The 24,412-nt window shown below is 39.8% G+C and overlaps 1 protein-coding gene across 4 annotated transcripts in view; it reads left to right on the forward strand.

Moving 5' to 3' along the window:
- The window catches only part of runx1 (RUNX family transcription factor 1), a 57,789-nt gene that overhangs the window by 17,649 nt on the left and 15,728 nt on the right, over positions 1-24,412 (forward strand). For 2 of the 4 annotated variants that reach the window (XM_038715802.1, XM_038715818.1), the window contains 3 exons: positions 18,998-19,149; positions 19,245-19,355; positions 22,841-22,997. In XM_038715802.1, coding sequence (XP_038571730.1) covers positions 18,998-19,149; positions 19,245-19,355; positions 22,841-22,997 — 420 coding nt within the window. Of the gene's footprint in view, positions 1-11,401; positions 11,521-16,487; positions 17,027-18,997; positions 19,150-19,244; positions 19,356-22,840; positions 22,998-24,412 lie in introns of those variants that run through there. The other 2 variants (XM_038715810.1, XM_038715826.1) reach the window with 2 other exon arrangements.

The following is a 24,412-nucleotide window of genomic DNA, read 5'->3' on the forward strand; positions in this document are numbered from 1 at the left end:
AGGATTCTCAATGTGATGGAGAACAGACTGCAGGATTCAGCACAGTCACCGAGCCTTTTCTTATTCAAGAGCAAATCACGAATAAAACAAATAAAACAGTGGTTACTGAATAATCAAATACACTGTCATAATTTGCAGTAGTGCTTTTCCAACTTGTTTGTGCTTACATGCTGATGTCTTTTCAGTGTCATCTTACTTGCACTTATATGATTTTGCCTGTGCTTATGTGCTCTGTGTTTATGTGATTCATGCTTTTGTGTTTTATCCATGTTCTTGTGATCTCAGTTTGTGCTTATGTGCCTGTGTATGTAATATTTTCTGTTATGCCATGAACGTGCCAGGGACAGCAGATGAAAATTTTCATCTATGGCTAAATCTGTTTTTTTTGTTGTTTTTATTTATTTAGAGAAACAGGGACAACGTACAATAAACATTAACCTCAAAGGGGAAGATGCATTGTACCGGGTTTTAGCTCAAGAGCTAATTTTCACCCGTAGTCCCTGGACAGGCTGATGTTAAATTAAGATACATAAAAAACATACATGAATAATAAGATTTACAATGACAAAATAAAAATGTACAAAAGGAAATGTTCACACCTTTCATATACAGACCTTAGAGCACACACTTATATACACACATACATACATCTGGTCACATATGGGAACAAAATTGATTTAATAAAAGCCATTTCTTTGCCTGGCGTGTGAACGTGTAAGAACTTGTACTTTTAAACAACTCTGTAGGTAACATATTCCACTGACGAGCGGCCACACCAGAAAAAGCAGAGTTTCCAAATGCTGTCCTGCGTTTAGGGATCCTGCATTCCCCTCGCACTGTAGATCTAGTGGCTCGAGTTGTTGTTTCAGAGCCCAAAGTTCATTTACATATTGGACTTAAGTCCTCACATTGATTAATATGCACTGTCCATTTTAAATAAATAAACATAAACATAAATAGCCAATGTTAGAAGAAGTATTCAGGTCTTTTACTACAGTGTAAATATGCTCTTTAACAAGTAAAAGACCTTCATTCAAAACATTTATTAAGTAAACGTACAAAATGATTTAGCATCAAAATATGAATAAGTACCAAAAGTAAAAGAAGAATTTCAGGATTTTATATATATATATTCCTAGATTATAATGATTGATGCATTAACGTGTTCATCGCTTCAATGTTGCAGCTAGTAAAGGCACACGTTGGTACAAGAAAGTAAGGTAAAAGTACCTTAAAACTGTACAGTACTTGAGTAAATGCACTTTGTTACATTCTTCCACTGAATGTAGCAGGCTAGTGATTGGTCTCTCTGCTGAATGGAATAAATACCTCTTCATTTGAAACATTACACGTTTTTGCAAACAGCCATGCTACCCGAATGCTACTTGTAAATGCAACTAAGCTAGCAGCGTACTCAACAACACTATATATACAATCTACATGTTGAATGGATAAATGCATAACAAGGCAGCAAAACACGCCCATCTGATATTTTGAATCAGTATCTTGCCTGTATACAATAAAAAAACACACGCACGTTCTGCTTTACTCATTGCCATGGTTGCTGTGTTGCAGCAACCTGTTGCACTGCATCCTCTAAAATGTCCTGGAACTTTGACTTAGTGTCGCCTCCTAGTTTGGCCCATACAAGTCTGATATGCCAAACTACCTCAGCACATACAGTCCCCAGTACTTAACAGATGCGGGAAAAATCAGGTGCATACGTCACACTTTCAGGGAGTTACCAAAGAAGCTGTTTTCAATCGCGGAAAGTAAATTCACTCAAGCGATTTTTCAAATTTTTTTTGAATGACGAGTTGTGTTAATTGTGCCATGTGCCATCGCCATGATCACATGAAAGATTATTTTGTACTTTAATACATCGTGAAGTTTTAAATGTCCAAGTTTTACAGTTTAGAAGCTAGTGAAGTTTAAAACAGGCACCTTTTTCAAGAAAAAACTAAAATAACATGCCCAAAATGAATCAGGAATAACTCCTCAACCATTACCTTTGAAAAGTCAGAAGCTAAGGAATATAAATCCATTGTGTATTAATATATTTATTTGATTCAATAAAGAAAAAATCTGATTTTTTTTTTATCCTCTTCTGGTAAAAAAAAGCTATATTTTGATGCAATAAACCATCAAAACCATCCTGAGGAAGCTTTTAATGCAACTGAATATCTTCTAATACACCTAGAATGCAATTGTAACTATAAATCTGATGAAAATAAACTAAAATAAAACAGTTATCATACAACATTTTCAAATATACCAGGCAAATTTCCATATTTTGGCAATATTTATTGTTAAAATGTTGACTTTTATTGATAGATATCTTCAAAACACTTTTTCAGTCCATACAACCAATTTCCAAATGACAAAACATTGAAATATTGATAAAAATATATCAATCGATCCGGCTTGAGCAGAACTTTCATTTGATACCCGTGCATGTCTATATATCTCCAACTGATTGGCCACAAAATGGCTAAAAACACCGTATGTTCTCAAGCTGCATGTTTCCTCTCTGCAGAAAAAGACGACAGCAGGCAGGCAGCTTGCAGGTATTGCGCAATAATCAAGATGGCTCCCACTTAGACTCGGAGCAACAAGATCGGCGGGTTTCAGAGTTAAAACGGCTGCAGGCTGGACCACCAGGATGCTCACAGCCAAATAACAGTGTCTTCACAGTAGACCAGGAAAAAAGGCTGCAGATGATCATAAAAATGGCAGCCAATATCTGATCCAAATCTGCATTAGCTGTTAGATTTTCTACTTAGATAGCTAAGTTATATTTATACTCTTTTTTTTGTTAAGAAAAAGGACATAATGAGTTTGCAATTACATATTAAGAAGGGCAATGTCAAGCTTTCTAAATATAAACAAGAATAAAACTATTTAAATTTATATCGTTGTGTTTCTTCCGTCACGCACAGTAGGGACGAATGGAACAATGCTCACCTTTCCTTCAAAGTGAAATTACACTGAAGTCGTTCCACATTTTAACAAGATAACACCTGGTATTGATAGAACACACATGTGAGTTGTTGATGATGACAACAAATGATTCCTGTCTGTAACATTATATTTTAAAATGACGTATATCTGAAAAGTGTTTCATTCATCCCGGCTCTACCCTATGCTTCATGACTCTATGTGAAGCTAAGATTTAACAACAATCACACTTTGAAAGACTAATAAAACAGATTTTTCATCATCAGTCCTGGTTCTCTGTTGTCTCCCTCCTCTCAATCCCTCGCTTCCTCAGGGATCTCCTCCTCAATCCTCTTCTCATCCTTTTCCTGCCCTCAGGGCCTGGATTCATCCCTCTATCCACACACCCCTGCTGCAACTCTCCATACATCCATCCGTCTACATCAGTGTGTTGTTCTTTCCACTTACCTCCATACAGCACCCTTTTACTCTTTTTTTATTTTGGAGATGCAACATAGATACACCCCATAATACAGTCAGTTAACTTGAGACCACGCAGGCACTGCTACAGTACAACACTTCAGTTAATGATCCAACTGCATTTCCTGTTGACCGCCAAACATACAATATTATTAGAAGAAGGAAGGAGCAAGTTGAGGTGGTTGAGCTTCTGATCAGGAGGCTTCCTGGAGGTCTGCCTGTGGGATGAGATGCTACCTGAGGGACTGTGGACACGTCCAACAGGGAGACCCAGGAGCAGGCCTAGATCTTGCAGAAGTGATTTTGGGGGACTGCATGCAACAATATTTGCAACTTCCCAAAGCAGACAATCAAACAGCGATTGGCCAGGTGCGGTTGCAACATGAGCGCTTAGGAAAAGCCCAAGGTTGGGAGTTCATTCGTCTCTCACAGACCAGGAGTGGACAGAATGGGACTTTCCTGCATTAAACCGGTTTGATCAGTTGTGATGTTCACTGTTCAGACCTGCAGTGTGTATGTGTGTTTTCTCCTTTTAGTGTGTGTGAGTTAAAGGTTTCTGCTCTAATGCACCTGCTCAGCCATTCAAACTGCACTAAACACCGCCTGAGGCACTTCTGTCTTCCTCTCGCGGTCTCTCTATCGGTCTGCTTCTCTGTCTCGTCCTGTCTCTCCGTCAGAAACACTGTCTCACTTTTCTCTGTCTTCACCCATTTTATTTCCATTTCTACGTTCTAGGAAAGAATACACATTTAACTAACTTTGACTGGGTGCATGATTGAATAGGTGTACCTCTCTCTCTCTCTCTCTCTCTCTCTCTCTCTCCTCTCTCTCTCTGTCTCTCTGCGTCCTTCATGTCTTGTGTCAGAAAATCAATTTTAAGTTAAACAAGAATAAGCCCATCTTCTCTCATCGCAGAGGCCGGCTGAATAATTCAACACACACACAGGACAAACACACACATTGGCTTTTTCCCCCATTAAAAGGACTTTGCCAGCTGTTTTCACTGGAATTTCTACAGAGAAAATGTGACATTAAAGGAACTTTTTTTCCATCAACCTGTTTCGTGTAACAACAAATCAACCTGCATTTCACTATTATCTTTTCATGATTAACATCTTGTGTGTCTGTACTGCAGATGTTTGAACAGCTCACAGATTTTCTGAAACAGCTGCTCACTGTAGTTTTTAACAAACCAGTACTCACACATTTGTTTGCATTTGTTGGGAACTATTTTCAGCGCTGGATAAATGCGCACACACACATGTCGGTTTTGGTCTTTATACTGCAGTATAGTGTCACGATCTGCCTCTCGCTCCCATCCTCCAACCACTTTCCTTCTTACCCGTTCATTGCAATTCTCTACCTATTCACCAGATGCCCTCAGCTCCACCCACCTGTCCCCGTCACCTGACTCTCACGCCCATTTCCACTCATTCCCCGCCAGATTCTCATTGTTACCTTGGGCCTCTGAAACCTGAATCCTAAATCTTGTAACCTGTAGCCTACTTGCTAACCTGAACACTGTACCTGCTGTAGCCTGACACCTGCAGCTGGATCTGAACCCACCTGCCTGCACCTTTTCCTACCCCATTCCTTCGATCCTGTGGATTCATTACTACTTCTGCAGTTAATCACCAAACCCTACCTGTCTGCCTGGACTATCTACATTTGGGTCCTTCCTTTGTTGCCTTGTTGCAAAGTCTCCTTTGCATTTCTCCTTTTGATTCATTCATTACATTTAACTCAAACATTAGTCAGCAACATTAAATACAAGGAACAACACGAGGACTCAGGAGCTCTTCTGGAATGTGCTAAAGGCCTCCGTAATTGAGTTCCTAAGTTCAGTTTGTTTTGTTACACTTTAAGCGTTAAATATCTCCTTAGTGTTATCCATGGTGACCTTTGGTGACCTTCAACCTTTCACTTCTTCCCCCATCTGCCACTGGCAGAAACACTATAATCTTTACAACGGCACCCTTTCACGGTTAATGCCATCAAAGCAACGCCCCTTTGAGCCATAAAATGACTCAGTAGCACCATGTTAAATGCTGTCTCCTTTCGTCTTCTTGCAGTAATTATATTAATGTCTCCAGGCTAATGTCTCAATGATTCAGTGAGGGTAAAGAAAAACAAAGGGTGAACCTGTGCACAATATCTAGCTAGTTTGTTGTATGATGGATCATTGGAGTGAAAACTGTTTCAGTTTATCATCATAACATAATTATTGGTAGAATTAAGGTGAAAAAATATAAGTTGAATTTTAAATAAGACACTGTGTACAGTACTCACAATAATGGCATGTACTTTGTGGTGTGTGTGTGTTTGTGTGTCACCATAATGCATTGTGTTGAACGTTGAATATCACCGTGTTGCAAATGTGTGAGCGGCGACCTTGTGTAAGCCTGCATGTTATCCTGTGTGTGTGTGTGTGTGTGTGTGTGTGTGTGTCTTTTGGTGCTGATGCTAACTGATATGTCAGAAAATCAATTAATTACTTTTAAGCGGCAGTTAACTGCATCCGTACAATACACCCCATGAATTATAGAGAAGGTGTGCATATAGTGTTTGTGTGTTAGTGTGTGTGTGTTAACTAGAGACAACTGCTAACTCCTCCGTCACTGATCAATTGATGAGAGCACTTTGATACAAATCCACTGAGCCGCAGAAGTGTCTGAACTGGCTCATCCATGTCTGCTTTCTATCATTTTTATCTCTCATTTTTAAGCAAAGTTGGTGACTTGCTAGGTTGTGATCATAAGTAATTATAATAAGTAAGGGCCAAATCACACAAAAAAACTAATCTAATGTTGCTTTAAATCAATTCTCATTTTTGTAAAATTTTTGGCTGTAATGCTTTGATGTGGCCCTAATTTCTGATTAACAAAAGCGTGTGAAGCCGGCCTGAAACCAAGAAAAGCAAGTTTAGGGATCTAAAACCTGGTTTTATTGCTGAATACTTTTATATACTTTTATAAAATTTTATTTCTTAAATCCCTTCTCTCTAAATATAAAATGGTTTGAGGGATGATGAGAAGGTTTAAAAGTGCATTCAACTCAGTGACATCTTCATTTTAAGTTTCACTTTATCTTAATAATTGTTCATTTAAGCAAGTGTTTGTGAAACTACGATCAGGTAGTACCAAAATGGATGGATGTTTATATTTGAAGAGAGAATGTCCTTTAAACAGACTGTGATGAAGTGTTAAAGGTGCTGATGAGAGTTAAACCAGAGGACGTCTCCTTTTCCTCAGACTCTTTCTATCCCTCCATCGATCCCTCGCTCAGGGTGGCAGTGTGTGTGTGTCTGTCTGTGTGGTATTGATCCTTGCCATGCCACTGTCACTGGCCTCAGGGTGGCCTCAGCTCAGGGGACGACAGGGACAGACAGCCGCTGGCAGAGAGAGAGAGAGAGAGTTTATTCCCCCTTTCCACTTCGCCATGATCATAGTGCATGTAACTGTTTCTTCTTAAATCTTTTTACATACTGAATACTTGGGACATGAAATATAATATCCGTCATTGTGACATGCTCCCTTAAATGAACCTGTTGGAGCAACGCCCTCCATGTGCACCTTCATGTCAGCACGTCACACTCAAAAAGCCATCATTTTGACCAATAATTACCTTAAATAATAACAAACAAGACCCTTTTATGCTCTCTAAAACATTTAAAGATAAAATATATTCCCTTTTTGCACAGCCCCTTAGTAGTTTTTGGTTATTTTAGTGCTGTGTTTTATATCACACTCAACAGTCCTAATCAACACAAGGAGACACGTAAATAACTTGAATTGTAATACTTGAAACAACAATAATGCAACAACAAAACAAGAAGGCAACAAGGCAGGGTGTTATAAATGTTGTGTGCAGAGTGTGAGGAGTCTTATCTTACACCCATGTACCCTGAAAACCTGAAGCATTTCAAAGCTAGTCATTTTGTAATTATATATGCTCTAAAATTGTTATGCATGTTTAAATGGTGAAAGGTATTGGGTGCAGCACAGAAGATGTGTGTGACAGTAGGTACCGCAGCTGCATGGATGTAATTGCAGCATCGGCGGATACACTTACACAAAGTACAGATACACGCTAATTACAGTAATTCTGCGGTCCTCCTCTTTATGTAAAATACAATAAATATAAACCTGTGCATATGCAAAACAGAAGGCCTTATCCAAAGGTACAACAAACAGGCTTTTAAACACACAAGTCTGTGACTAATCTGCAGACTTTCACTCTAGGGTTCTAAAAACCAACAGAACAACAAAATAAATGATATAAAACCTTCTCTGTGTAGCTGCATGGGCCAGAAATAGGATTCTTCTGTGTTGCATCGTGGCGATGTTTTGTCAGAGACAGCTAACTTGAACTTTGCACCAGCGAGTCTACACATATGATTTATGATGTCTATGAAGAAGAGTTTCCAACGGGTAATGGCGAGTTAAAGGGAAAAAAAAAAGCTTTCGTTCAGTGGCTTTTGTCTTTCTCATTGAAACCAAATGTGGTTTGTGGTTTTACATGAAGAATGCAAAATATAAAAGAATAGGAATAAGAGAGAAAAAAACAGGACAACTTTCCTTCTCCTGTACCAAAATATGTGTGTGCCTACCAAAGCAGTGATGCATCCACAGCTGCACTACGGCGTACCACCAGGCTGCACACACAGGATGAGCTGAGCTTTCGTGGGCCTGGTTTGGGTTCACTGTGAACACCTCAGACAACCACTGTGGCTCACCATAACCCAGAGACACGCACACACACACTGCTGGTCTGAGGTTGCCACTGAGGGTCACAGTCACAGTCAGTGTACACACTCTCCATGTCTTTCTTTGAAACACCCACACAGCGAGTTTTGTGGTGATGTCACAAGTCAAAGGGCCTCTGGGGGAGTCGCTGTGGGAAGCGCACTGTCCTCCAGTGTGTGTGTGTGTGTGTGTGTGTGTGTGTGTGTGTCAAACAGCCACCTTGAGGTTTGGTTGAGCATCTCTATTTTGCTTTAACCAACAGAGAGCAATGGTTCGGTGAGGAAGATCCAATTCAACCTTTGGTTTACATTCAGGATGTTGAGTTGGTGTCGACCTGCTGCAACCTGGACTAAAGGGAGCCCTTGGCTTCATTCGAATCAGTCATCACATATGGACGCGTGATCAAGACCACTTGGCATCAGTTTGTAACGCTGTGGGAAGCCCCTTAGCGTTTAACTTTTATGAATACAACTCATTAAATTGTGAATTTCATATTCTTTTCATGGTTTTAAGTATTAACTAAGTTGAAAAGAAACACATAAAACTTCTTTTAGCCAATGTTGGCTGTAAAAACTGGACCACAATCAAACTATAGCACAGCATGAATGTTCGGGAAATGCATAAAAGAAGCCACTTCCTCTCGCCTGGACACCACTTAACAAACATCCCTGTGGTCATTGGGTATTCTGCCATGTCCTAAATCATCCTTTTGTTCATACATTTATTGTCCCATGCATTATAGACACGCAGTAGACCTACTCACAGCCGACATGTTGCGTTGTAATAGCAGGAAAAGCACAGATGTAAGTTATCAGATTAAAAAGGAGCGTATTCCTTTTAGGTGAGCCAGTTCCAGGGTCGTGGAAGTCAAAATGTCTGCTGTGAAAAAGTTCTGTAGGACATTTCAGAGACTAATGAATCATCACAATGTGGTTTTTTAACTGAGAGGTGTAGTGTTTTTGAATAAGTAAAAATGAATCACAAATGTGACACATAGAACAGTGGGATGGCTGGCAAAAAAGTAGTGTGAATGCCATGGACACTACCTCTTTTTTGCTTAAATGTAGAGAGTTAAGCACTATATAGTGAATTCATTTCACAATCTGAACACACAATAACACAATAAAATGACTGACAGTAATAAAGTGCACGGTAGCCTATAGTCAATCGAGAGTGATGCTGGACCCAGCCCTGCGTGGCATAAAAACTTTCAGGAAGCGCTGGTAGGCTACTAGCCAAGTGGTTAACTTTGCATTAGCTTATTGAACTATGTGATAGGAATAATCAATTAAAGGTGTCAACCAAATAAAGTTTTTTTTACGCTCAGTAGTAGTGTTGTAGTCAAGACCGCCAAAACCGAGACCAAGTCAAGACCAAGACCAGGGTTTATCGAGACCGAGACAAGACCAAGGCTTTTAGGGGCTGAGACCAAGTCGAGACCAAGACAGATGGAGGGCGAGACCGAGACAAGACCAAGACCGGTTCCCCACATTACATGACACACAGTAAAATGTGAAACAGGATCATAGGTACTTCTCAGATTGATCTGAAAGATCCAGATTCCCATAAAAACGCCCACATACAAACACTGAGAGGCAAAGTCAACGTAAGCATCTTTATTAAACGCTCCTTTTCCACGCTAACCATCGCGGGGAGGGGTGACAGTCGTTAACAGGAACAACACATTTTTAATTAGGGTTATTGGTTGCATTTGAAGAAATACGTTTTACATCCAATCAAAGTTAGGATGTTAAGCAATAAATCAGACAATGCAAAAGCAGTTTGTTGATATTCCCAAAGTTATGGTCTTGACTGGTCTTGAAATAAAATCCCGAGTCCTCAATGTTCGAGACCGAGACAAGACCGAGTACAAATGCGGTCCAGTCCAAGACAAGATCAAGACCATCAATATGTGGTCTCGAGTACTACAACACTACTCATTACCTTGTATATAAGTATAAATCTAACCCTAACCCCTTGTCCCTGGAACAGTTCAAACATCATTAAGTTATTAACGTGTAGCATAGTATACTACCAAAACCAGGTTTGTAAAATAAGTGTCTATCTTTATTAGCCTCTACTCCAAATCACACTCCTCTTCACTTCTCAATGTTTATTCTTTTTCTCCATTGCACGTTCACCCGTCCTTGTTTCTTTACTCTTTCTTGTTGTAGATTAAGAAAAGTATAAATATTAACTTAATTAATAACATTTTTGTTGGTTTTCAGGTTTGTTAGCTTGTCAGATGCTAATAAAGCTACATTCAGATCCAAATGTTATAAAAAAAAATAAAGATATTGAATATAGAACTAAAAACATTTACTTTAAAAACAGGGAGGGTGAAGAGGGGGGAAAAGGAATTTGAGGAATCATTTGCTAAATAAATTTCTTCTTTCCAGCGTAGCTTAAGACAGGCACTCGTAGACAACCTGAGGATTTTGTTGGTTACAGCTTTGCTAGCTAACAAGCTAATCAGAGGCTATAAGCAACCAACGTGTGACACTGCAAAATTACATGATATCTACAAGGCATGTTAGCTAGTGTGCTAAACAGAAGTAACAGTGACGCTAGTTTGAATACGATCCAATAATAAAACAAATTTAACAAATCAGCTCTCAGAGCAGTGTCGTGCAAACTCAAGTGAGTGACCTCAATTTTCAACAAGAACTTCCAAATAGTGTGAAAGAGGGAGGTGAGCGGGAGGCAAGGAGGAAGAGAGGGAGGGAGAAAAAAAGGGGAGAAAATCATTTGAGTAGCTAAATGAAATTAGCAGCCTAAAAAAGCCTGAGGGCAAAGTGGAGTCGTGTCCCCTGTGGCTACGCTTTAGAGAAGGAGGAAATGAATTAAGCTTGACTGGCTCCTCTCCTCCTTCTCCACCACCTCCTCTTCTCTCCCTCGCTTCTTACTCCCTCTCTTTCTTTCTGTTCTTTACTAATATGTAGGGTGAGATGGAGGGGGGGGGGTGATGAGGAGAAGAATGAGGGGTATAAAAGCATTCGGTGAAGGTGAGGAAACGCTGGAGCTTCTCTTTGCCGAATGAGTTGTCTGACTCGCGTTTAAGTGCTCTTGTTGACTTACAATTTTGGACTTTGAGCTAACAAAAAGTGACAAAACGTAACTTCTTCCTTTTCCTTCTCTGTCTTTTCTATTCCCTCCAATTCTCCTCTTCTTATTATTACTTTTTTTTCTCTTGATACCTTCTTTTTTCTTTCTTCTTGGTATTGGAAATTGGGCCGCAGCTGTTGTTGCTTCTGCACCCAGGATTGAAGCATGAACCCTGGGGCATTCTCCAGCTCTGGCCCCCTGTCCTGGGCCATGTACCTGATGAGGAAAGGCCGAACAGGCAGCGGACTCTTTGGTAAAAGCTAATTCTTCTTGACACCTCATAGTCATCATCACCACCATCATGTCTGGTCTGTTCATGCCAGTTTTCTTGTTTTATCATGTTGAACTGTTGATGTATGTATTGATCAATACTATGACTTCTTCTTTTCATATTTTGCATGGCTTTGAGCTTCTCGGTACAAGTAGCTGGTCGCTTCTGACCACTTTAACTTATGCAGCTGGGGATTTGTTGCCCTAAACTAAACTCTCTTGCTAAAGTAAGGACTTTTCTAGTCCGCTTTCATGCCTGTATTCCATTATACTCCTCAAATTCATTTCCTTGGTAGAGTTATCCTAGTAGGTTTTATAATGCCTTGAAGGGCTCCAGGAGTCCTGGATGAGTTCTGTAAGTTCTTTCAGGAGTTGTTGGTCTTATTCTGGTGTTATTCAAGTTGTCAATAGAGAGATTTTGTGGGATTCTACCGGGTTCCTTAAAGAGTTGTAGTTATCCTTCACAGTAAGGTATCCCCAGGAATGAAGCGGACATTTCCTCACCTCACGATTTTAACGCGATGCAAACATTCAGTGCCAATGCTGGAATTGTGTTACTTTTATTTAATTATGGGTGTGGAGGTCTATCCTTCATGTATCCTCCAGAGTTTGCGTCCTGTCACCTGGCATGTAATTAACCTCGCCTTTATTTTAAAACGTACGTATGTAGAAGGTGAGAATGTGAAAAACCGCTGACACTGAACATGTACAGAAAATGTTTTCAGTGACGTTTTTCAGGATTGTAAAATATCAGCGCTCTTGTCTGGCAATAGAGTTGGTCCTTAAAGTCGATGAAGTTGTTAGATATTGTTAAATAAGAGATATTTGCTGGGATGATGGTGCAAATATGACATATTTTTTCATTACTCACAATTACTTTTACATTACATTTTACATTTTTACATACTTTATTAAAATTGTCTTACAAAATGACATATGATATACAGTAATAAATCTTCGTGTTGCTTTTTTTTTCTTCTTCTTCTTCTTCTTCTTCTTCTGGAAATGTTTCTTGGACAGGCCTATATCTTTAATTTGAGGAATCACCGATATTTATTTGATCGATCTACAGATAATTTGATGAAGTAATTCTACTGTGGCTAATAATATGAAGCAATGATAGTATCAATAACTTTTATAGGCAGTTGTGACTACGTATTGATTATGGATCAGAGGACACTGACCAGCTCACATTACGAGCCAGTCAGTGGTAAACGCTGGCTGAGAGAAATCCAACTCCTCTCCCTCTGTCATGTTTTTTCTTTCTTTCTGTCTCTCCCCCCTCGCTTTATTTGTGCCTTTATACGTTTATACAGCATCTTCATCTAATAACTTCCCTTACACAAATATTTAGATTCCAATATTCAAGTCTTAAAGACTTAAAGGACTGTCTAGCATTAGATTAGATATAATTTTTTTATTTTTTATTTATTTAACCAGAAAGAAAACTCACTGAAATTAAAAATCTCTTTTCCAAGAGCATCCTGGCCAAGACAGGCAGCAGCACAATTAACAAGGTTGCTGACATTAAAACATATGACATCTAACATAAACGTAAAACATATAACAATTTATGATGGGAGTAATTAGTGAGTTACAAGGTCATAAAATATCTAAATTTCATATATATTTACCACAAGTAATAAACTACAAGGATCGTCTGAGTAATCATTCATAACGTCTACGGCCAGTGTGTACAGCCTCCATGTCATTTATTTTAGGGGATAGCTTAACTCGGGCGTTGCATTGAGTTATAAAATCAAATGTAATACATTTTAATTGAAAAAATTCAGACATATTGTGGCACTGAGGCATCTTAAAGCATAATTTTCCGAACAGCGCCTCAAATAACAGGATAAGCATGACTATATGAATCGCTGTGAGCATCTAAACTCACTTTGTTTCTACAGAATCTGTACACTAAGCATGAGGCCTTCAATTTTCAGATATATAATTTCAAAGCATCCTTCAGTGTTTGAATTATTGATAAGTGTGTTCTATGAGGAATAAATGCCCTGTGTCAGATTAAATGACATCAACTTTTATGATATTGCAGCTTGACAGAAATGCTTCAGCTGCAGGTTTAACTTGTTTGTAGCTTGTTGGATGGTAGGAAAACTGTACTGAATACAAGCGGGTGAGTGTATGGGGAAATAGGTTCATTATTAGTGTGGTCTCATTGTAAAATGTTGCATCCAGGTTTTTTATGAAACTTAACAATCGGGGAATTTTCAACACGCAATTTTGAGTCGTTTAAAAAAATCCAAAATCCTGAAAAGGACAAACAGGCCCTAAGAGGGAGTGAAAAATAGATATTTCCAAGGGCAAATCACGTCACGTCCATCTGAGGCGGAGACGAGACTGGAGGCGTTTACATTTTTTATCATCCCCCCTTTGGCTACAGAGGGATGGATGCAGGGGCAGATTGGCGTTTCTCTAAAACTCATCCGACAGCATGTTGATTTTACTCAAATCAAGTCGACTCCCAAAAAGGACTTACTGAAACAGGCAGGTGCAAAGGATGCTGTATATTTGATCCTTAAGCTGTAAATGATTGCAAAGTTTGTGGTACTGGGAAGTGGAAACCAAAAACTAACCTTTAATGTTCAGACGCATTTTGTTTTGTTTTTTGGAAAATCACTTGTCTTATATGAAAAATGACTCTTTAATTCAAAATCAGTATTACATCTTATCTTCCTCTATCAATTACCTCAAACAGTGACACCACTAAGCACCAGACTCAGGACTGACCAGATTATATATGGAGGCCAAGAAAGGCAATCATTTTTAACTTTGAAAACCAACTTTCTGAATGTATGTGCTCCGAGTTCCCTTCTTTCAACATTCAGAAAATGACATCTGAAGAGGGTGTGATATGGTCAACAGCTCCAGCACAAGCAGTCGAGACTGTTTTGTCAACTGTATGTACAAGTTCCTCAAATTCAGCTGGTCAGATCAAGAAATTTAGACATTAAAATTCAAACTTAAACATCGTCGTGTCCAGGAAGAGGCAATGAGTGGAATGAATCTGTCCAATCAGGCTTGAATTTTCTGTTTGCGACCGTGAAAAAAAGTTTAGTAATTTACAAATCCCAAAATGGCCTACTGGAAAATGGAAAGAAATTCATTCAAACTGCATAAAATATGTGTACATTTTACTATTAGGTTACAAATCCACTGAAAATTATTAAGGTCTTTCTTTACTTCCAGATGAAGTTGCTTTGTTTTTCTTATTGTAACATTTGATTGAACATATACTGCATATAAATAAATGAGAGGGGAAAATGTGGTTTAAATTGTAAGGCAAGGCAAGTTTATTTGCAAAGCACATAATTCAGAGTGCTTACATAAAACATAAAAGTGTGTGTGTGTGTTAATTGTATACTTATATCTAGGAATAACTGAATGTCAGTTGAAGCTGCATTATAGCAGGATGCATTCTGGGATGCTGAGATGCTGCACAGCTGATACAACTCACCGCATTGCATCAGTTTGTTCAAATAAATCAGTCTCCTCTGACATATGTGAGAATTGAATCTTGGCATACAACATGGCTTCTTCTTCCAATTTACTTTCACTAGTTTGTATCGTTTTGCCTCTGATCTTTCCTTTTGTTCTTTCACCAAAACAGATTGGGATCAAATACAGCTCATGTAGAATCCAATGCTATCACTTAATATATAATCATATCATGGCAAAATGAACAGATCAATGTTTTGTGAATCACAATTATGCATGAATGAGAATAAGTTTAATCAAAATAAAGCCATGGCATAGAGAATTAATCAGAAATATTTAAATTGTTTTAAACATGTAGGATTTTGTTCTACTAAATTGTTTGAATCAATGTCATAATGAAAAATAAAGTATATTTATAACTTGTTTTTCAATATGTAGGCTAAAGAAATATCATATCAGCATCAGTAATGGATTCAGCCACCATTATATTTTATTTTTCTTAACCCTTATTTAACCAGGAAAGCTTTATTGAAATATTTTTAAAATCATAATAAACAATAATAATGAGTTACAGAACAACTTTAGACAGATGCCACAAAATATGCCCCAAATCACAAGTCAACAAAAAGGTAATTATAGAATCATAACTAAAACTGAACTGAAAAAACAAACAACACATTAATCATTGATTTATGAATGACTTTAATTACTTAACATGAGACCATCATCATCATGCTGGGTGGTATTTAAACTGGCTTCAAATGATGAAGGAGATGTTTGGAGTTTTGCTCCAACCCGATTCTTTTGGTCCAAAACAAAGTGAAACTGCCATTTTTTGTTTTTTTCAAATGGGAGTCTGTGTCCTCGGCGCTTCGACGCTGCAGTTTTGATTTGGAGCTGCTGTTCATTCAGGAGGGCAGCGTCATGACTGAGATCACCTACTGCCCCCTGTCGTCCACACGCGGAACTGACGGCCTGAGTCGGATGCGTTTTGTGACAGCCAGCCTTTAGGGTTTCTGAGGGGAAATCAGAGAGCTTGGAGAGACGTTTGTTGGACATTAAACTGCGTACATGTGGATCAGCATAAGAAGCGAAGAGGGCGCAGCAGAGGGCGCAGCAGGTGTCTTCACATTGCAGTGCCTATGTGTGATGAGTTTTGGAGATTTAGAAACGCTGTTCAGTTTTACTTTTATTTAGGGGGGACATGTTTTTTTAAACACGTGTCTGCAGGTTCTCTCCTTGTACGCACAGTATTGCATAGATATGGTGAATTCAAAGAGATGCACACGCTTACTGGCCTCAGCGCGAGGGCAGCTCAGTTTGCTCCCCTCTCCGTCCCCTTTAAACCCCGCCTCCTCTCCGACGGACATAACGCTGATTGGTTCACCCCCTGCAAGGGACGGCCGGCGGCGAGCCCGCCCATTGGCTGAGGGCTGCTCCTTGCGCAGATGAGATGCAAATCCAGAGGTCTGCCGGTAAAAGCTTGGCGCTGTCAGCCGGGATGTCCATACATCGAGAGGGGAAGAGAGAGAGACATAGCCGGGGGATGGAGAGAGAGCGCGGCTTGTAGGCCTATGTAGCGGCTCCTCCAATCAGGATGACATGAGATTTAAAGTGAAGGAGTTCACATTTTGCTGTCCCCTCCTCATCGTGTTTTGTCACTTTCCTTCCACTTGTGAAGCCAAACGTGTGTGGAAGCTTCACTTCAGCTGCGAGGAGACAGAAGGAGCTTTGAAGGTTCACAAGACTCGGGGCGACTTTTATTCCGCACCCAAGAAAAACGCGCTCGCGTTGGAAATCTGCTTCGGACGTCGTCTTGTTCAGGCCATTTACGCAAAAAGGCAAAAAAAATCCGCCGCGACTGGTTGAATGTTTGCGGACACGTAAGAAGTCGACAACGTGACAAGTTCTCGACAAACACACACAAGCTGCTTCTTGCGCTGTGAAGGAGACGAACCGGGAGGTTTCGGTTGAGTATCTGTGGACGCACTGTGGCGCACAAATGGTGTTTCTGTGGGACGCAAAATACGGTAAAGTCCTGTCTGAATTTACAGTGTTTCTCTTGTGCTTTATATGGGCTCGAGCGTGTTTGGAAAATAACAGAAAGTCAGTCAGTCATAAAGCCCCTCCGTCGTTGCACTGCAGACCCAGCGATCATCAGTGCGGTGGATTTAATTTGTGTGTTGGGTCTTACTTTACTGTACTGCTCCGTGTCTGTGTGTGTGTGTGTGTGTGTTTATGATGGTGCTCCTCCACGGTTTTCCCAAGTGATCCTAATTGATTTTAATGTCAGCCTGCTGGAGGTATAGGCTAATGTTATTTTCCAGTCTTAGTGGAACTTGATGTAGCCCACATAAACCAAAAACACGGGCAGTGACGGGTTCAGTAACACGATGACATGTCAATTTAAAAAATCTACTAGTAAATGTGAAGTGCTTAAAGTACACTGTGATGCCTTCTATTTAAAAAAAAACATTATTAACAAACACATTTGCTACAATACAATAGTTTCACAGCAACTCATAGCATATAGGCTATGAAACAAGGCCATTTGGGTGACCTGCGACGACAAAGTGAGATGTGTCTTAACAGGATGATCCCGCATTAATGCCACATAGGAGCTGTATTACGAGCTGCAGCACATCCTCTAAAATGAATGGAACAAACCAGGGCTGTTTATTTTAATATTTGCTGCAGGGCCAGAACCAGCCTCTACTCGGATTAAATCTTAAAACCCTTTTAACTCCAAGAGATGGTCCTGTCAGATATTCTAATCTCAGATTATGCAAACAGGTTTCATCTCTGACCCCAAATGCACTCACATGTTACTCCAGATCTCGTTGGGAATGCACAGAGGAAGTTTGGACTGTACAACTCTAAATTGGGTATTTACTGTGAAGTGAACTGCAGCCAGCTCCTGGCTGTGTGTCTGCGGCCTCCCGGTTTTAAAACCACTGGCCGGTGTTGCTGCTGTACAGTATAGTAGCAGTGGGAGGGTTTCAAACTGTAAACTAAACTCCAAACCGCCACAATGTGGCTTCAATTGTGGGTTGGCTGACTGACAAACCGACGCTGCACACAGGCAGCTGCTCGTTTATCACATTCCCTCTGCTTCGCTCACTCTTCTGACCAGATGAGGTTGTGTTTATTACGCTGATGCGGCGTCACTTCTCTCACAGTTATTCACTTAAAGTAGACTTGAAAAATGTAAAGTGTTGCTGCTGCTGCTGCTGCTGCTGCTGCTGCCTGTAGTTTCATGACTACACACTCTGGTATTCAAGTCAGTGTGGTTGTGTTTATGTCTGATCATCATTTTGACGTTTGTCCTCATCTCTCATCCAGCTCTCTGGGAATAAAAAAAAGTTATATATAGCATGGACACATCAGACAGTGTTTAGGGGGCTCCTTTAAAAGATTCAGACCGGACCATTGTTTCAGGAAAGTTGTTGTGTTTGTGTGGTCAGACTCGGAGCCGGATCATTATTTAGATTTTCTCGATGAACCCGATTATCCTTTGCTTTATAAAATGTCAGGAAAATATCCTTTACACTTTTCCATTTAATATATTATTGTACAAGAAATTGTACATTTGGAACTTCAATGATTTATATGATTTATTTATCTCAATATCAACTTTATTTATATATATATATCGTAATTACAAGGTAAAAGTACAGCAATAAAACATTAGAGAACACAGTATAGAATATATGATATATAATGACAATAAAATCCCCTGAGATAAGAACTTTATAATTATAACATATATAATAAAAAGAGTAGGGTCACTTGCGGTGCATAAAGAGTGCAGTAACTGTTGTTGTGAATTGGCGCTTTATAATTAAAATGTAATTAATTGATTGCCTGTTTGTTTGTTGCAGCTCCAGATTTATGTTTGGCCTCTGCTGATATTATTTGTTGCCACCAAACATCTCCAATCTGGAGATATTTAGAGCAGCAGAAAGGGAAATCTAACTAACCTCGTCTGTTTTGTCTGTCAGACCCAGCCCCCGGCCGGCGTTACACCCCCCCCTCCACCACCCTCGCATCGGGGGGGAAGATGGCCGAGGCCCTGCCTCTGGGCGCCCAGGAGGCCGGAGGCGGGTCCGCTCTGGTGGGCAAACTGCGCATGGCCGACCGCGGCATGGTGGAGGTAAGATGACATGGAAGTAAATGTATACACACAATTTGTTCTAACATCCAACATCTAAAACATTGCTGACACCTGAAAATTGTGACGTTTTTCAGGTGATCTCAGATCATCCAGGTGAGCTGGTGAAGACAGACAGTCCCAACTTCCTGTGCTCTGTGCTGCCCACACACTGGAGGTGTAACAAGACCCTGCCCATTGCTTTTAAGGTGTGTGTGTGTGTGTGTGTTACTGTAGACTTCTACTTTTTACTCCACTACACTTCACTGACAAAACTTCATCAACCACTGAAATATATTTGATTCTTACAGAATAAACAACAAGTAGTTATAATCAGCTCTGCCTTGAGTGACTATAGCATTAAACACTCGGAGTACATTTAGCTGATAACACCATGCAGATCTGTGAGTATTTTTACACTGCAGCATTACTGCAAATAATGGCTGTACCCCAATTTGTCAGCATGTTTTTACTTAAGTACATAAAATATTGGTTAGTTGTGGGATGAAACTTTTTTATTATGTTTTCTGTTTTATATTTTCAGTTACTTGATAAAATGTTTTTAAAATGACCAGATCGTCATGATATATAACATTATTTAATCATCATTTTTACTAGATAATAAAAAAATATACAATATTAAAAAGCAGCTAGTCCTCACATTTGAGAAGCTGCAATCAGGGAATTTTTGCTTTTTAAATTACATCATATGACGAATGATATCAAAATAGTTTTATTTATCAACTAACTGATTCATTATTTCAGCACTTCTGAGTTTTTTTCACCCACCTAACAGATGAGGGGAGAGAGAGAATATTTGGGCATCAAAAATATTGTCCCAGACATTTGTCCCTAAACAACAAAACCCTGCTGTCCTGTAAAAAAACGTGCATCTTTAATAAAACGTTTCACGAGCGGAGAGGTACAAGCCGGCCCTCGACCCCGTGCCGAAGCATTTCTCAGATCATTCAAATGGTTTCTTTTGCTTAACAAGTAGGACAATTTGGAGATACGTAGTTTTCACTGGACAGCATCTGATCAGACAATTACACACATAAACAAAATCTAATCTTTTTCCAACCTTTTTTTATGTAGATTAGGGGTTTTCCCGAGTGACAGAAGTTGAATATGTCTAGAAGAAAAACATCCTCCGTCAGTGTTTTCACATGTACAGTGATGGGTTCATCTTCGTTGCAGTGTATTCCCTCATGTATCGATGTGCGTGGCTGTGGACGGCTTTCCTGCACTTTGAGACAAAATGCATTTGTGGAAAAGCAGCTTTTAGCCGCAGAACGCACACTCGATTGATTTATTGAGTTTAATGCATTAGTGTTCGTGCATGCCAGTGTGTGTGTATGTGTGAGAGAGTGTGAGTTTGGTGCATTATGCATCATTATGTAGTGTCATGAGCGGATGTCACTGCTTTTTACTGATAATGGATGACTGTTATGATGCACGCTCAAGCACACACATATGTAGAGAGGCACACACACACACACACGTTGACACACATGTTTCACGTACAAGCTAAAATATGCAAATGTGGAGCATACATGACACCACACACACTATACTCTAGGTACACACAGGTACAATGTGTATGTAGTGTATGTACACACAGGCCGTTCGTGTTACAGAACACACACATACACACACACACACACACACACACACACACACACACACACGGGCCTGAGAGCTTCATAATTGTTTCCTCTGTCTTGTTTATTCTGCTGGGCTGGTTTCATGGTCCATTGCTGCCAGTCTCTCCCCTGTCTGCGGCTGTGTGTGTGTGTGTGTGTGTGTGTGTTCTTCAGTGTAAACTATTTTCAATCCAAGACCTCTCCTGTCAAAGCCAGTGAGTCATCGCTGCTTCACTATTACACAAGCATTGTATCCAATCACATTCCACGACAGGCTGTCAGATCAGTACTGTCAGTGCTGGGTTATTGGAACATCAGCGTATTCATATTTCAAATCATACTCAAAGCAACTTAGGTGGTGAGATATTAGTGGTAAGTTAGATATTTCACACAAGTGTTGTTCCCTGGAAAAGAATACGAGAAATCAAGGTTTAACACACAAAAGCGTCCCAGTTATCGTGGTGTGGTTACTCGCTTGGGGAGCGGAGGGTTATAAGAGAAACCATCCACAATACAGTATCTGTGGCGGTCATTTGCACACGGATGGTTTGGTGTGATTAGCGTTAATATGGAAATAGGCCTCCCTCTGTATTTGCGTAGGTGTGGTGGAGGAGAATGTGCTCTCTAGTGCACACGTCTTTACACATGTGTTTTTTGGGAGAGTTTCATTTTCAATAGGGAGAATAATTGACCTTTTATTTCAGAATTTGCATCTTTTACATGGAATTTTTTAGTTCAGAAAGACTATAAGCTGTTTGTGTCTCTGTGTGTGACCTTGTGTGACCCCCATGATGAAGTAGAAACCTGATAAGCCAGAAGCATATAATGTCATTTGCTTTGGCGCTAGCAGGACATATTAGCATGAGGCAAACTTTTATCGTCTAATAGGTTAAGGCATTGTCCTGTGTGTGGTGTGTGTGTGTGCGCATGTGATTTTTACAGAGATACTGGCTATATCGAATATCCATAAACATTCGAATAAGTATGAACCAATCAAATCCTTCAGAACATAGAAAAAAAGACGCTCATGATAACGTTTTTAATGATGTGTTTTCTGCAGAAATCCAGTCATCGTCTCTGCATCTATCATCACACTGCAAACAGAAAGTGCTAATAGCTGATTCTCCAAACAGAAAACAACTATAGGTTCAAAATGGGGCTCTATGTGTAGCACACAGCTAGCTCAGGAACTCCATGGCAACATCACTGACCCTTTCAGCAAAAATTAAATTTTTTATTTTTAAATTCATTTAGCTAAATCAGCTTCCAACAAAGTTAACATCACCTGGTTTCAGTGAACTGGGAAGGCGGAATTTCAGAGTCGGATTTTTAACTGGAACGTCTCCTTAAGTCATATTTCTGACTTGTAAAAGTAGGGTGAACCTCCAAGATGGCTGCTCTGAGCATCAACACAGTGAAAGTTGTAGGTACTTACATCTGTGGACACGTTGCTATGTGGTGTTAGTATGTGCAAAATACAGTGTAATGCGTTGTTATCACCTGGCATTGCTATACATGGCTCGAGGTCGTCAATCTTGGTTTTCCGACATACATTTGTTGTACTGGAACGCGATGGTGGTAAATGGAACGTGCCACAAGTTAATGACACTTTTAGTCCGATATATCCTTGGTGGGTGAGGTGAGGTTGTGTCAGGGCTTTAAAGCAGGCTGTGTGAACTGTTGACTTGTGTTTGTGACAAACAGACGTTAAAAAACAAAGAAAACGGGCGCACCACATAAATTCAATACTTTCTTGCTTATTCGTATCCCCCAAAACATGACGGGAACTGTAATTCCAGAACTTCGAAGTAAGAAAACAATAGAAATCCAAGAAAATTCTTTTGTTGTTGTTGTTTTGTAGTATAAATACACTTTGGAACGCTCACACTTTCCTCTTCCCATTTAACCACAGATCTGTGTTTGAAAATGTTCAACAACCAGAGCGGACAAACTCAATTTCAAACTGATAATAAAAGCTGACATTGTTATTCATGACAATGTTTCATAGATACTTTAATCGCCTCACCTCATTTTCCCCATCATGTCGCCAGGTTGTTGGCCTTGGCGACATTCCCGATGGCACCCTGGTAACGGTGATGGCGGGGAACGATGAGAACTTCTCAGCTGAGCTTCGAAACGCCACGGCCGCCATCAAGAACCAAGTGGCCAGATTCAACGACCTGCGCTTCGTTGGCCGCAGTGGAAGAGGTACACACACAGACACACACACATAAGAAGACGCAAATACAAACACAGTGAAAAGATAAATGCAGATTTGTTTTTGCTGACACAAATATGAGCTATACTGCAATTGACTGTAAGTGAGAGCAGCCTTTTAAACCTCACACTGGTTGAAATGTGTTTTACACAAGCACACAACACAACTTGAATAAATTAGGGGAAGTACATGTGAATAAAAACAGTATTCAACACAACTTCCTCGTAACACACCATTCAACACCCCCCCACACCCCCGCCGTCTTTAACGGACACACTAGACCACAGTTACTCTAAATCAGTCGCAGGCAAATGTCAACTTATCTATTTAAAACACCAGTCCTGTGTACACAAGCTCTGCTAACAGACACACACACACACACGTTCACAAACACACGTAAAAATGACAAGTACTCCCCAGCTAAATGGAAATATGGCATTGGCTGTCAATATTTGACAGATTCCACAGTCCTTCTCTTGAAAAATGAGCATATTAATAATTAATGTGCAGCAGAATTCAAACGAAGAAAGTTGAGGAGCGGGAATTTGTTTTCATGCAAATGTGACTGCACAGAGAACAATGAGGTTCATTTTACAGCATTTTAAAATACAAAGCATGTTGGTTTTTGAACCTGCATCAGTGTGGTTAATGCAGGAAACCCACACCTAATGCTTTGAGGTTCATATGTCTTCTCTGTAATTGTTAACTATATGTTTTTATTGCTCCTGCATTCTTTCTTATATGTGTTTTTAATAGCCTCCTACTAAGGCCCATTATTATCATGTTACAATAACAACACGTGGCGGAGTGCAACTAAAATGTCATCCAAACTATTTTTAACTTTTACGTTTGTTTTATAGCGAAGGACTGAGTCTCTAGCCGTGTTCTGATGCTCTGTCGGGTTGCGTGTAGGCAGCGTAATGCTATGAGTTTAGCATGTTAGCATTCTAACATTAGCTACTTAGCGTTAACTAACAGCATACGCCTGAGGCTGATGGGAAAGTCAATAGTATTAAAGTTATTACAGTTCATCCTGCAAAGTTCTAAATCTTTGTTATGATCATTAAATCCCATAGTGCAGCAAAGTAACGATGTGTCAGTCTGTCTCTCAAAACTTTCTGACTTCCCGTTTGTGGCTCGTGGCTCAAAACCCACTGGTTCCTCCCAAAGATGTAAATCTTTAAAAACTCCTGACAAATACATCGTTTCATGTTTAAAAATGTTTAATGTCATTTTGTAAAACGGCTGCACACATGTAGATTTTAATCAAATCGTGCATTTATTGGGGACTATTTTCAGCGGCGGATGAATCCACATGTGACGCTCTAGTGAGAATTTGGGGCTGCAGGACAATGTTTGTGTGACTGAGTCAGAATAAATGTCAGCCAGTGCAGCAGCGAAGCTC

This window comes from Micropterus salmoides, unplaced genomic scaffold (genome assembly GCF_014851395.1).
Source record: "Micropterus salmoides isolate LMB-PRFRI ecotype aquatic unplaced genomic scaffold, ASM1485139v1 Ms_hic_scaffold_1, whole genome shotgun sequence".
Taxonomy (NCBI): Eukaryota; Metazoa; Chordata; class Actinopteri; order Centrarchiformes; family Centrarchidae; genus Micropterus; species Micropterus salmoides.